The sequence below is a fragment of the Esox lucius genome, chromosome 10 (assembly GCF_011004845.1).
Source record: "Esox lucius isolate fEsoLuc1 chromosome 10, fEsoLuc1.pri, whole genome shotgun sequence".
Taxonomy (NCBI): domain Eukaryota; kingdom Metazoa; phylum Chordata; class Actinopteri; order Esociformes; family Esocidae; genus Esox; species Esox lucius.
The window spans coordinates 2,614,442-2,629,384 of record NC_047578.1 but is presented as its reverse complement, the minus strand read 5'-3'; the positions used below and the strand labels follow the sequence as shown (position 1 = coordinate 2,629,384).

The 14,943-nt window shown below is 45.4% G+C and overlaps 2 protein-coding genes across 6 annotated transcripts in view; one reads left to right on the top strand and one right to left on the bottom strand.

Annotated features, from left to right (window-relative positions):
• Positions 1–654: 654 nt before the first annotated feature.
• On the bottom strand, positions 655–7,175 carry rbbp4 (retinoblastoma binding protein 4). 4 transcript variants are annotated; one of them, XM_013135452.4, is made up of 12 exons: positions 6,996–7,175; positions 5,835–5,982; positions 5,246–5,388; positions 4,780–4,953; positions 4,408–4,523; positions 3,853–4,013; positions 3,570–3,696; positions 2,770–2,847; positions 2,453–2,529; positions 2,300–2,357; positions 1,899–2,009; positions 655–1,593 (listed from the first exon to the last, which is right to left on the bottom strand). In XM_013135452.4, the coding sequence occupies exons 1-12, from the start codon at positions 7,009–7,011 to the stop codon at positions 1,531–1,533; spliced, it is 1,272 nt and encodes a 423-aa protein (XP_012990906.1). In that variant the 5' UTR covers positions 7,012–7,175; the 3' UTR covers positions 655–1,530. The 4 variants fall into 4 exon arrangements, with proteins under 4 accessions (XP_012990906.1, XP_012990907.1, XP_012990905.1 ...); XM_013135453.4 differs by having other exon boundaries at positions 5,243–5,388; positions 5,835–5,979; XM_013135451.4 differs by having other exon boundaries at positions 5,243–5,388; positions 6,996–7,174.
• A 5,687-nt stretch (positions 7,176–12,862) lies between these two features.
• The window catches only part of rims3 (regulating synaptic membrane exocytosis 3), a 43,203-nt gene continuing 41,122 nt past the window's right edge, over positions 12,863–14,943 (top strand). Inside the window, exons 1-2 of one of the 2 annotated variants that reach the window (XM_020050475.2) lie at positions 12,863–12,926; positions 14,002–14,194. The gene's annotated coding sequence lies outside the window, so the exon portion shown is untranslated. Of the gene's footprint in view, positions 12,927–13,924; positions 14,195–14,943 lie in introns of those variants that run through there. The other variant, XM_010873153.4, reaches the window with a different exon arrangement.

The following is a 14,943-nucleotide window of genomic DNA, read 5'->3' as shown; positions in this document are numbered from 1 at the left end:
TCCAAGACTGGTACACGGGCTGACAAGAGACACACTTCAATGTGTTGATGAAAGTAAACACGAGACAGGAGGGCTTATAAATGAGGTCCTTGGGCGTTTAATAAGAGTACACAGGGTGAAGTGTTTCCTGGTTTATAGTTTCACCAGATGAACGCAAACAGTGACTTGACATTTTCAAACGATGCCCAGTCAGACGAACGCCACGGTCGGAAATAGCAACAGTATTAGTCTTGGCCCAGATGCGATTTTTCTCTGGTGTTTTTCTTGAACTGGTTTCGTTCGGTTGGTCCCAAACGCAACCCAACATTGCGGCTTTTAAAGGACCTTTCAGACCGAACCAACATCTTGAGCGTTACAGCAAGACAAAGAGAGGTCACAATGTGTGTTTTTGTGAAGCTTGGCAATTCCCATGTTGTGAGCGCATGCAATGAGTTCACCTTTAAAAAAAAGGCACAATGACTAAAACCTGTGATTAGAACGTGTGGAACTATAGAAGGTAACCCCTTTAACCAGCAACAAGGTCATTGTACAGACTGCTGAATCAGCGTTGGTCACGGATCAAGCCAGAGCCTCGATTCACTCTTCAAACTGTTTGGTTTCCTCCAACAAGCCCTTAGGTGGCCAGATATAAGCGCACAGTGATTAGGACACAGGTGTCAATAATGGAAAATGTTTTATTCAGAAAGCACTGACTGTACAATTTAATATAAGATAAAGGTACAGGACAAGGAAACAGCATAAAGACATCACAATAGCAACAAAAAAACACACACACCAAAAAATTAAATCACATTAAAGAGCTAAATACTTCCAACAAAAAATATGTTTTAAATTCCTACCCGGGCTTTGGTTACAGGGTGCCCAATCAATGAAGATGAATTGAAAAGGAAATGCTGGTCATAGTCTAATAATGATACAGATGGTTTCTCAGAGGAAGAAAACACAGATCTTTAACCACAGCCAACACAAGTGAGGGGCAGAGAGACAGGTTACTTTTAAAAGTATTAATATTCAATAGAAAGAACCCTTGTAGAAAAACAGTGGTAGTTTGTCATACCGTGTAGGTGGGGGACGCCAATCGAGGAATTAAAAAAATAATCTTTATATTACAGTACAAAACTTGTTCTAGGAGCAGGGATTTCAAGACAATAAATTACTCTTTTACACCACGAGAGAGAGAGAGGGAGGAGAGCAAGAGGCAGAGCGAGAGAGAATGTCCATATTACACTTTCATCTGCTTTGAGTCAAGGAAATAGTACTTACTGGCTTTGTCCCAGTTATCTGACCATACACTTCCTAACTTCACGGATTTAAAAGGTAATGACAGAAGAAACCGCACTGACATGCCTACGACTCCAGGGCTCCACCTAAGCAGTGCTTTTAGATTTGTGAAAAGTAGTGAACAAGTGCAACCTTCAGGACACGTTATTGGGACACAGTAATAAGTGGCTGTTTAACTTTGTGCCACATTGCTCAGAGCACAGAGGGGCAGACTGGGAGGGCGGGTGGAGCCTCACCCGATTGGTTCACTCAGGCCGTGACTTCCGGGTCTGTTCCCGCCTCTGGATCCTCATCATTATAAATGTTCTCAGCCTGAACGGAGAGGAAAAATGGACTTTACATACATACGTGTGTGTGTGTGTGTATATATACACACACATTTATTACACAGAACAATGAGTGTTATACAGCTCCGGAAATATGTAAGAGACCACTGCACCTTTTTCTTTCCTTTCCAAAAAAGTGTGGAACAGAAGCATTCAATTTGCATTGGTCTCTTAATTTTAACCCTTCTGTCCCATACTTAAAACCATCCTTTTCAACTTTTTTGGAAAGAGGAAGGTGCAGTGGTCTCTTAATTTGTACCGGAGCTGTATGGAGAAGTGAATCTGTCTCACCATCTGCCAGACTTGCATGATGTTGTCCTCGGACACAGAGCAGATGACCCAGGGTTCATTGGGGTTCCAGGAGAAGTCTGAGATCTTAGCTGTGTGCCCCCCATGGATGAACTGGGACACGGTTGGAAATGGAGTCAAACGATTAATTAGAGCTGGACAACAGAAATCCATTAAAACTATCTTGATAAATTCACTAAATGATCACTTAATAAATCAATAGAAAAACATACAAAGAAGAATGCACACGGTTTATTTCTATGTTTTTACAGTTTATCAAAACTGTTACGAAAGTCCCCATGTGGGTTTCACTGGACCCACAGCCCACAGGACCCACAGGACCCACGGTACACTTCTAACCCCCACAACGCCGTCCCTCTGAAGCTCTAACAAAACAAGCTCACCAGCAGCTCAGGGGGGCCGTCTTCAGCGTCCTCCGGCGACTGCTCTTCTCCGATTTTACTAGAAACACACAGACGGACGGATCAGTTTAGTGCCTAGCAACAGTTTGGCCTGGGGATGAGAGGTCGGGGTTCACCTGGCGGGCGGCGTCTCACCTGAGGTCCCAGACGTTGAGTCTTCTGTCCGTACCGCTGGACGCCAGGATGGTCTCGTTATGGGGGGACCACTGGACCTACACCAGCCCAAATCAGAGAGCTCAGACACAGGACCAATCACAGGACTGGAACTAACAACATAGCCATAGCGCTCTTCTGATGTGAGCTCATTCATTATTCCCCACAAAAGTAAAGTCTTAAAATCGGTTTAGGAAAGTTCAGGTTTTAGATTGTTTTCTTCTTCTTCAAAGCAGCAAAGGGAATTGGGAAAAAGGGCACACTTTCCGGGGGGGGGACTGGGCCAGGCCGTATCCTACCTGAAATATCTCATCCTTGTGCGATTCAAAGGAGTGGAGCTTCAGCTTGAGGTTCCTCAGGTCCCACAGAGCGACTGTCTGTAAGGGAAGAGAGAAGCAGAAGACGACACGTTTAAACAGGTCACGGACCCCTGCAAGCAGGCTGTGACCACGGCAGCATCCTCCAACATACATAACGGTACCCTGTAGAGCTGATACCCACTCTGCCCTAAAGACACTGAACACCAAAGAGATAGTGGGTAGATTTTGGGGGCACCATCAACTCCACTGTGGCAAAAATCTAATAATAATTTCATGAGTTGTGGCCGGTGTGTTGAGTCCTGGAAAGGGAACATGTTTATCGGGGGACCTTAATAAGCCTTACAAACATCAAAGAAATACAACAAAAGCTAGACGCCTGGAACCGATGAAGTAGACGTTCATAAAAAGGATCGAAGCCAAGACACTCTGTAACGGACAAAGACACACATCCAGTCCACAGCAGGATACCCAGTCGTGACACTCTACCAACGCTCTTAATTCATTCCTGTATGATGCCTTTCTAGTGGCACATTGTCACTGGTCCCTCATATAACCGTGTTCTACATGTCCCAAGGACCCGTCCACTGGGTCCTATTGTACGGTAACTTTAACTTTTATGTTGTTATGCTGTTAATTCTGCATGCGCGAGCCCTTTGTTGATAATGTCAAGCGATAAAAGAATGTCCCAAACTGAGGTACATGGAAAGCAGTGTTCCCTGGAACACGTCGAAGCATGTTCTGAACCTTATAACAGCATTCGGTAACGTTGGGGAACATACCTTGTCTGCAGAACCAGTGGCCAGGATGAACTCGCTGTAGGGGTTAAACGAGAGGCAGTTGACCTCAGCAGTGTGGGCGTCCACCGCGTGGCTGGGCTTGGACGTGTTGTTGGAGCGAGTGTCCCAGCTGAGAGAAAGGTCAAAGGTTAGAGGCGCCAGACCATAAAGTTCGTCCCTCTAAAAACTCTTCCTCCCAGGCGAGTTAGTGACCGCTGTAAATACAATCTAAAGAGCTTTAATAAGGAATGAACGGAAGGGAAAACGACGCCAGGGACCTCCTTACATCATCAGTTTCTGGTCGTCAGCCACGGACCCAAACAGCGACTCGTGGAGTAGATGCCAGGAAACGTCCTCCACCACGGCCGTGTGACCCGTGAAGATGGTCTTGGCATCCACGATCTTCCCCTCCTTCGGCACGGCGCTGATGTCCCACATGCAGATGGTCTGAGGACAGAACCGGGGCCAAAGCGGGTCAGAGGACAGAAGCGGGGCCAAAGCGGGTCAGAGGACAGAAGCGGGCCAAAGCGGGTCAGAGGACAGAAGCGGGGCCAAAGCGGGTCAGAGGACAGAAGCGGGCCAAAGCGGGTCAGAGGACAGAAGCGGGCCAAAGCGGGTCAGAGGACAGAAGCGGGGCCAAAGCGGGTCAGAGGACAGAAGCGGGGCCAAAGCGGGTCAGAGGACAGAAGCGGGGCCCAGCGGTTCAGAGGACAGAACCGGGGCCCAGCGGGACAAGTCACCGCAATGGATCGGCCTCCTTCTCGTCACGTGATGACACGAGCCAATCCGTGTGACGTTCTAACAATAGCTTAGCGTGTCTGTGGGGGGGGGGGGGTCTTACGTGGTCATCGGAGGCGCTCAGAAGACACCCGGAGAGGTTGGGGTTCCATGACAGGCCGTAACCCTCCTTCTGATGACCCCTCAGACGCAGGTCAGGGGTGCACTCCCCCGAGGGGTCTGGGGGACACATCGAACGTTACACACGCTTCCTGTCAGACATCATCCACCAGCAAAAGGTTTCGGTGGGGGGGGGGGGGGGGGGGGGGCTGGAAGAATTGTAGCCGTGGCTTCAACTAATTATTTTTACACTGAAGTGATGCATTTAAGTCATAAGAGATTCCTATTGGAAGTCATGAAGGACTGACCTCCAGGGGAGATATGGGCGGGATGCAGAACCCAGGCCCGTTACGCTGTAGCACTGAACAGGCCTTACCTGGTTTGGACGGGTGCTTGGTGTAGTCAAACACCAACACGTCTGATGTGGGGGTCTTGGTGGCGATGATGCAGGGGTTCTGGGGCATGTAGCGGGCCCGGTTCACCTCTCCCTCGTGGTTTATCTTGATCTCAATTTCAATCTTTCCACTAACGGATCCAAAACCTCCAAACTCTACAGAGAGAGACAGGAGAAATGTTTAGACAAACTAGATCCGCCGCCATCAGTCAAACTAGATCGGCCGATATCATTTAAAGTAGATCTGATCCAGGTTAGTGTAAACATGACAAATCAGCCCCCAGAAGCATTTTCGGGCAGGTCTCCACTAGGAAACATTACATTTCTGTCTCAGGTTTTGTGCAAAACGTTTGGGTATAGTGTTAGAATTGCAGGTTGGGTTTAGGGCCATGTTAAGTTTAGGCATAAAGATAGGTCTGTTAGGGTTAGCATGAGTGTTTCTCACCGCCTTTCTCGCTGTCATAATGAGAAGCGTCAAACTGCGCGTCGTCATTGGGCAGCTGGACACTGGCGATAACCAGGTGATTCTGCTCGTCTGACGTATGTGTCCCCAGAACCAGGCGGTGCACACTGAAATCCTTCCCCTCGGGCCTGGTGGGAATCAAACATTAGCCGAGGGGGAACAAAGGTGAGATTGTAGTACAGTTTCTGTTTCATCCCATCATCGAGCAGCTGCGGATGCAGTGAGGCTGGGTTGTAAACGGTGTGTGGGCGCGCACGCACGTTACCAGAGCCACGTTCAGATCATTTAAGTTGTGTCAGTCAGTGGAACTAGGCAGTGCTTTGAAGATCAGGGGGTATTCATTCTGTCTTAGCCGTGAAGTGTGTCATTAGACAGAACGCAACAGGGAGAAACAGACCTGAAGCTAGAACTTTCTTTTGTTGTTATGAACAGCAGTTGAAAGTGCAAGGAGGGGTCTACAGATGACGGCCTGGCAAATCCAATTCAAAACATCACACACTGCTTCCAGTTGTAGATCATGGTTCAGCACAATGATCTGAATAGCTAAATGGTGGCACCCCAGAGCCCGTTTTACCTGGAGACATCCGGCAGCCACTGGGCCGTGAGACTGGGCCACTCCAGGGCGTGGGTCATCACCAGGTCGTAGAGGAAGGGGGTGTTCTTCTTCCAGATCTTATACTCCTCATTTATGACCCGCTCCTCCACTGCGTCATCAAAGGCTGCTACAAGGGGAGTAAAACATTTGACGTTTTTGGCAAGCAGTGTATCTATTCATTCGTGTTTTATTCATCAATGCCGTCAACTAGCTAGATCAGGAATTCTCAACCACACACCTACAAATAGCCACTTGTGGGATTTTGAACAAGCAACCCTCCAGTTACTGGCAATGATCTATAAACACTAGGATTTCTGCTGCCCCTTTCTCTTAACCTCTTGCTGCTGTGGGCTTAAACCAGTTTCTAAACCCCATCCAAAAAACGCCCAGTCTTGACCATATGTATGCCCAGCAACAAGAGGTTAACAAAATATTCCGTAAGAGATCTTTTTTGACTTGGTTTCCAGCTTTCTTTTGTGGAAACCATGCTTATTACTGTTATTATTAACGTTTATAAACAGCCCAACAAAAACATGTCATGTGTTGGGTAACTACTTAATAGAATAGCAGGAATTTAGTTTCAAAACTAAATGTTCGACTTAGGTTCTAGAAATGAAGTCATGAACATAAAGCTGATTATGTATTTCAATTGTTATGCCTGCAAATTTGACTGGTACATTACCAGATACCAGAATTGAAAAACCTCGATTCCAATAACGGCCGGGCCAAAATCACACAGCATTTGCAAAAGGACTGGACAACAGAGTACATACGTAGTATCGACAGCTCATGTTAGCTAACCATGTCATCGGACCAGTCACTCTGAATCTTATCTGTTAGTTACCTACCAAAGCAAAAATAAATGATGGGCAACGATTTAAGTGAGATAATACATACAGTTAACTGCAATTAGTAACAACATTCGTCGGTATAAAAAGCCACAAACCGAAGTAGTAGTAGTAACCGAGTCGTCAGACTCAGCTCAGGGGGCAAGTGTGGTGGAATGTTTCCGACCAGGCCTCCATAAACAATAGTGAAACACTATCAGGCGCATTAGCATGCTAGCATGCTAACACGGCTAGCATTCATTTGTATCTAGCTGCTACAGTAAGCAGTAAAAAGGACCGAGAGGACCACTACCTTCTTTATCGGCCATTGAAGCGAATCGACGGGATACAGAAGAAGAAATCTTGAATTCGTCTAGCTAGCTAGTTCACCTGGAACATTAGCTAGTCGCATAAAACGTAACAGATGCGCTTTGTGTCTAGCGGTGCGCGGTGGACACGTTCGCGCCAACTCCGACAGGCAAAGAGCCGCTGGGCCGCCAATCAGCAAGACAGCTTGCTGTGACGTCATTTTATTTCCTACATAAATGAATAGCGGAAGTTGTCGTAAGAGAAAGTAAGGTGAAGGCAGTACTGTCAAATAGGCATAATAAACTCTGTGTTTGTATATTCTAGAATTATCTGGAGAACGTTTTCACACGTTTCTTTGCTGATTCAGTCCATGGATGCTCAGAATCGAGTGATCACTCACTACATCACATTACCAACCACGCCTCCTACCCAGTTCTGTGTAGTTTGAGTACATGGCTGGTAGAGGGTAGCAATGTATCAGTGTATCCACGTCTGTTGCTCGAGCAGTTTTTTGTCAACACCTGATCTGGAATTGTATCTTCTTCAATAACTCATCCGAATTTCAAAGCCCACAATACAATTTACAAATGTTGCTTTAATCTGGACCAACCTATCAATAACCCGAGGCAATAAAAAAATGTAAATGTTTTTTGCTACAGAAATTGCCTTTGTAGATTCTAAGATACCGTCCACAAAGTTAAGCTCCGCCCTCAACCAAAAAGCACTACAAAGTGTGATGTGAAATGGGCTCAGTACTGTCAGAGAGCTCTTTGCCATCTATGACTCTCTCTGTAAATCAGGACCTCCAAACCAGGGGAGCTAAGATGGGGCATGATTGAGGCCAGTGGAAGCTGATCTGTTGGGTCGAAAGTCACTCTCGTACCGCGGTTTGAACTTGAGTGACACACCTCATCCACGAACGGTTGCTCGACGCGTGGCCGCTGACTCAACTGACATGCTTCGATGCATTCCTGAGTACTTTTTGGTTGGTGCTACACTCATCCTTGGGGATGATTTAGACCAGGACACACTCTACCAGGACCTTCATTCCAGGACCTCTATTCCAGGCACTGTCAGAGGAAGGTCCTCAGGATTGTTGCTGATTCTGGTCTAGCAAACCACAGAGTGTTCCCTGTTGCCGCTAAATAAGCAACGCTGATAGGACCCAGAACTGTTTCTACCGCCCAAGACAAAAGACTGCTAAATAGTCAAAATGTCCATGTGGACAGTAATGAAATACCTATTTATATGTACTGCTTCTCTTCACACTGACCCAGACTCCCACACCCACACATACATCAGAACATATGAACACGGCAGACTGTGTCGCCCTCTAATCTGACTCATTAGGATTTGAATGGCAATGCTGATCCAACAACAACTATTGAAATGCTTAGTGGATACCAGGCCGGATCCCGCTTCATCCTCCTACCCAGATGGGCAGTCAGTTCAGGGCTGTGTTCAACCACCTGTCAAAACATTTTAATTGCAAAACGCTTCATCAAACAGAATGAAACGGGGAAAGGCGTACCTGCATTTGTCTGATAGGAAACTCGGTTTGCAGAAACGTTTAGCAACTAAACACTTTGTTTGGCGTAATAAATGCACCCCTGACATCTGAGACGAACCGCGTGTGTGGTTGGATAAAGAGGAGACGGACTGCGTGTGTGGTTGGATAAGGAGGAGCCTGACTGCGTGTGTGGTTGGATAAGGAGGAGCCTGACTGCGTGTGTGGTTGGATAAGGAGGAGACGGACCTTGTGTGATTGGATAAGGAGGAGACTGACCGTGTGTGTGGTTGGATAAGGAGGAGACGGGCCGTGAGTGGTTGGATAAGGAGGAGACGGACCGCGTGTGGTTGGATAAGGAGGAGACTGACCGTGTGTGTGGTAGGATAAGGAGGAGACGGACCGTGTGTGGTTGGATAAGGAGGAGACTGACCGTGTGTGGTTGGATAAGGAGGAGACTGACCGTGTGTGGGGTTGGATAAGGAGGAGACGGACCATGTGTGGTTGGATAAGGAGGAGACTGACCGTGTGTGGGGTTGGATAAGGAGGAGACGGACCGTGTGTGGTTGGATAAAGAGGAGAGCGATTAAACAGTAGTCACCTATTCTGCTGCTTCTGGGATGTTGGCTCTGTTGGGTTGGCCATATTTACTGCTGACAGAGGGCCTGGAGCTCCACTCCACACTCAAACATACCTCATGCACACACACACACACACACACCTCAGAGCAGCACACACTCCACAGGAGATAGAGCCAGGTGCCAGTGAAGGCAAACGTCTACCTTTGGAGTGAAGCCTAAAGCGACTCAAAGAAGACGGATTCAATCCTTCACAATGATGTTCAGGGTTAGGTAGTGAGCTTAAAGTTGAAGCTTTGGTATTGAGGATATGCTAAGAGTTAGATAGTAAATGGGCAAGTCACCCATTTTTACATGTGGCCATATTTAGACTTTTATGTTATAGTTTTTCCTGGAACCATTTATATTTTTACATTCTGTGTTGTTACAGAGAGAAGTGGTGTTCCTAAATGGTTGTTTAAGTGAGTCATCACTTGTCATTTACTACAATATGAAAAGGTTTCTCCATAATAAAACAACAAAAAAATCACCTAACCACACAAACATAGGGAAAATGATCCCACAGTTTCTTATTAAGTTTACCTCCACCACATACAGCATCTATGAACGGTATGACTTCTGCCACTGGCTGTTTTAAAAGCTTATTAGCCAGTAATATTTCGTTAGATACCATTACGCATTGTGTTAAACTGACTAAAGTTTCTTATTAAGTTTACCTTCACCATAAATAGCATCTACTTTTGCCACCTGCCGTTTTTACCGCTTATTAGCCATTCGTGAATGACATTGATACAGTAACTATCAATACAGGAGACGATAACTGACTTTTTCGTCAAGGAAAAGACCAGAGAATCGTGTAGCCAGCTTTTTTCCACCCTGAACAAATCCTAATGCCTAATTAGAAAATCCACCAGAAACAGTCGCAATATAACAGCAAACTCTTTTATTTTAGGCTTCCTATGACATAGCTATTGAAGGTTGTAGCCAGCAATGTTTCTGTCTATCCTGAACCAATCCTAATGCATAATATGTTTTGCCAGTGATGGGAGTCAAACGCAGGACGTGTTGATTGGTAGGCCGTGTTTATAACCACTACCCTATTTAACAAGGGGTAGTCTGTCAGTCAGTCACTCAGTCAGTCAGTAAGAGACATTCGCTCTTCTAAGCCAGCTCTGCTTACGCGGTCCGGAAAAAATACCCAAGGTTCACAGTTGGAGATCAAGTTGGGTCATTCTGTTCCAATGGTCGTATACAGTAAGAATTTACAGTATTCTTATTTGTCTGGGATTAAATAAAGAAGATTATTTATTGTGTGGAATTAATTTATTCTGGAATGGTCTGTTATAATGAACATGCAGTGCAATTTTCCAGATGATATTTCTCAATATAGATTTTGTCAGAATAACAGTGAATAATTAATGCATTAGATGGTGGGGGAGCATGGGAAATGCTGACAGAGAGGAGGGGTAGATAGAAACGAATGCACCCAAGATGGAGAAAGAGAGAGAAGGAGAGAGGAGGGAAGGAGTCAGAGAGTAGAGGAGAGTAGAGGGGAGGCAGGGGGAGGGTGAGTGGGGAAAGAGACAGCGAGAGTGTGACAAGCCAAGGAAGGCTTTCTGCGACATTAGAAAGAACCTAAAACTTTAGATCCCAATCAGAACCTTTTTTTTTAAATCCCCCAGCCAGTTAAAGAACCCGGTGCCCTCTTTGGTTATTTTACTTTCGTAAAAGTATTCTCAGAGTTCATAACATAAAACCTTAAATAATGCATGCAGAGTTGAATTGGGACTATACCCATTCATCCTTAAAACCCACAAAAAATAAATTAAGGCCATTAAATGTCAGAGCTTATTGAAATGCTACCTTGCCCTAACAGAGAGTACGCTGTGACAGAATACCTGACTGGAATTAAGAAGATCCTTGGCTAGGTACAGACTCAGTACGCATACTTGCTATTAAAAGAGGCAGCAATAGGGAGGCCGAGATCTCAACAGAGGACCATGCATGTGTACCCTAAACATAACCAATGTTGACGTCTTTATTTTCCATAGTAATTCTCACTTGTGACTCAGTATTTGCACTTTTTTCCCAACATGCTTTGGCAACGTAATCAAATGTTCTTCATTCCCATAAAGCTCTTTCAATTGAAATCTAATTAAGAGGGGAGAGAAAGGGAGACAGAAACAGAGAGGAAACCTAATGGTTTCGGCCTGGACATTTCTTTGATCGGAGGGTAGAGAGATGGGAAATCTGAGGGGGAAAGGGAGGAAAGGATGGTGAGAGGAGCGGGAGGGAGTTGAAGAAATAGGTAGACGTGCATGATCTTTATAAAGAGATTTAGTTTGACATGACCTCTTCCGAGAAAAGTAGACCGCATTGGTAAGTAGAAATGAGCCATGTGACAAAGCAGGGTCACTCAAACACACATCCGTCTTTAACAAATGCGCTTCTCTAGAGAACACGCCACTTGGACGGAGATGGCCCATTCTTCTGTCCTAATCCAATTTCCTCCGTTCCTGTGATCACTGACAGCCGCACAGACACAGATACGGACACACAGCCACACCGTTTCTGTCTGACTATATTTGTACTGAGAAAATATGCCACCATCACTCGTGGATGATAACAGAAACAAACATTCATTGCTTTTAATTGAGACATTATCGCACCTCTCCTGCCTTGCTTGTTCACACGGCTCAGAAAATACTGGGCTGTAATTGAAACAGAAGAGCTACAGATCCATTGATTGTGTTGTGCTTCCCTGGGCCCAGCGTAACATCGATCCTGTCCCCATGATTGATGTGGGTTTGAGCTGTCCTTCCGTGGTCTGTTGACCGAGACATTCTTCACCTGCAGGAAACGTTGAAGTCTCTGGGCAATTCGGGTTTTCTGTGGAGTGGACGACTTTTGAGCTGTGAACCCTGGTCAAAGGTGGCTCAAGTTGAAGGAAAAAGGGTGATATTTGGGACTCCCCACATGAGGGTTAAGTGTTATTTTGGCCAATCTAAGGTGCTGGGAACTTCCATTCTCTTTCCCTCACATCCCTACCCATTCAGTTCCTCTCTCTCTCTCCTCTCTCTCTCCCTCACATCCCTACCCATTCAGTTCCTCTCTCTCTCTCTCCTTCACATCTCTACCCATTCAGTTCCTCTCTCTCTCTCTCTCCCTCACATCCCTACCCATTCAGTTCCTCTCTCTCTCTCCTCTCTCTCTCCTTCACATCTCTACCCATTCAGTTCCTCTCACTCTCTCTCTCTCTCTCCTCTCTCTCTCCCCTCTCTCTCTTTCTCTCTCCTGCACATCTCCACCTATTCTATTTCTCCCTCTCTCGCCCTCTAAATTTCTCTTTCTCTCTGCCTCACATCACCCATTCTATCCCTCCATCTCCCTCTCTTTAACTCTCTCGTTCTCGTTCTCTCTTTCTCTCTCTCCCTCACATCTCTCCCTTGTCCCTTCCTCTCTCTTTCTCTCACGCAGAAAGTCCTGTAGTCCTCGTCTCCTCTCTCTTACCATCTGTCAAATCTGGCATCTTCTGCTGGGCTGAAACTGCTAGTTGTGATGTTCATACGGATCTAAGGGTAACAGGGGCCTGTGAGCTCTGTGTGTGTGTGTGTGTTTGTGTATGAGACTACTAATGCTCTGCACTCTAAGCCACTTAGCCGTGGCTGGTGGCGGAACAGGGCAGGGCCTGGCTCTTAGCGCTGAGCTCTGGCTGAAGTAATACATATTTAGGTTGAGGGATTAGAGTCCTGTAGGGTGAAGTATGAGTCACTGATGGCAGGTACTGCCAGGGAATGACTACTGTACACTGTCTCCATTAGATTACGGCTGACCTCTGGAAGTGGAGCAGGTAAGTGCATCCACACTCTAAACGACACACATATATATATATATATACACATACACACACATGAACACAAACAACAATACAGAGCAAAAGGCAAATCACTGCTTTTCCCACTCAGCCACAGATGTAGACCAATCAGGGGCAAGGCAGTATTGCTAAACTATTGACCAGGGTTATAACCGTATAGCAAAATTGTGAGGAAGAACAAGGTAAAGATTATTTCAGAAGTTTTACCAGAAAAAAGGGACGTTTGAGGAAACGCCCCTGACTCATCTCAGTGCTCGTCAATAAGCCTATTCGTACTCAACAAAAAGAGGTTTAAGCTAATTAAGAAGCCTAATCACCTCCGTTCCTTATTAACCCACCCAGGCTGTCCCCTCTGTCCTGGGCCCGGTGCCATGACAATACTGGATAGAGGTGACAGTAACCATGGAGATGATTTAGCCTCAAGGAGGCTTGAGGTAGCGTGGGGAAAAGACACACTCTTCCTCTTTCCCTTTTCAAACAGAATATTTGGTATAAAACCTGTATGAATATGGCAATGTTCATAAAGATCGAACAGCCTCCAACTGAGCAATTTATTGCAGGTTTTCATTTTTTATTTAAAAGTGGGAACTTGTAGAAGAGGTGGTGGGTGTGGAGGGTTGCATCTGAAGTTAGTGGTTTAAAAATACAGCTTTTCAAACATTTCTCTGCTTTTAAGCAGGGAGATATTTAAACTTTTCTGACAAACATTATCCCAGTGGCTTCTGGAAAAAAACAAGAATCATGACTAGGGATTACATTTTCCATTATTACTTTATTTGTGGCTTTTCTGCTTACCCCTTTCAGATAACTGGACTGAAAAGGCTGGTAAAAATTAATTATATTTTCGTTATTAGTTATTTGCAATTTATGAGTAGCCTATTAATTTCAGTACTGTGCGCTGCCGCTGGGCAGACAGCCAGTTCGAGCCCAGTCGCATCCTTCAGCATCTCTTTCAATGAGCGCGCCTCTAAAACTACCCATCCACCCTCTCGCTTTCTTCCCAACACCCCCCCGCTCTCTCTCTCTATCTCTCTCTCTCCCTCCCCCCCAGAGTTGCTCCCGCGGCGCCTTGTGGATGCAGAGACACCAGCGAACCGAGAACCGTTGAGAAGCATCATCGTCCTCGCGCACCAGCAACAAACCCAGATAGAACCCAAACGATGACATTGTCAACGATACAACAGCAACAAACCGTAATTTGACAACTTCCAAATTCGCCCGTTAGACGCTCCTAGTTGTGAACGGTAAGTGTTGTTTCATTCTGCATAGTAGTCTAAATTTAAAGAAAAATGCCCGGGTTAATTCCTTGTAATCGCACCGGCAGCTTGGCTCTCATTTACAGATGGTGCGCTATGCTTATTATAATGACAGTATCGTTTATATCTTATTTATGCAGAATAGAATAATGCTAGCTAGAGTTTGGCTATCCTATAAGTCTTACCTATAGCCCGGCGTATTGGGTCGAATGCAAATCTTACTACAACAAGCCAACCTAGGGAGAAAAGGCAAAAATAGTTGACATATGTCATTCTGCATTTGTCTATTTGGAGTTTTTATATGCTTACAGCAAATTTTCGTTTTCGACTTTTCCCTTATATTTGTGAATTTATGATCCAAGCAGGGTGTTGGATGTTGATGTCACCAAGTTCCCTTTTGTACTTATCGACAACCTCTTGGGAGACTCAATACTTAGAAGGGCGCATTGGCATAGTTGTAGAGTTACCATTTTGTTTTTGGTGGTAGGCTGAAGCTATATCCTCATTTATTTGGATCAAGGGCAATATGTATAAATTATTAATATAGAAAATATTGTAAAAGTTGCTTTCATCCAAAACCAGTCTACGTATGTACTAGCTTAACAGCCTAGTTTATTAAAGCCGTTATTCTTCTCCAAATCAGCACTACTCCAAGTTATTCAGATGGCCAGCTATAGACTAATTTACCAATTACATTATGTTGTGGTTGGATACGGGTTAAATGTAACTTTTATGTA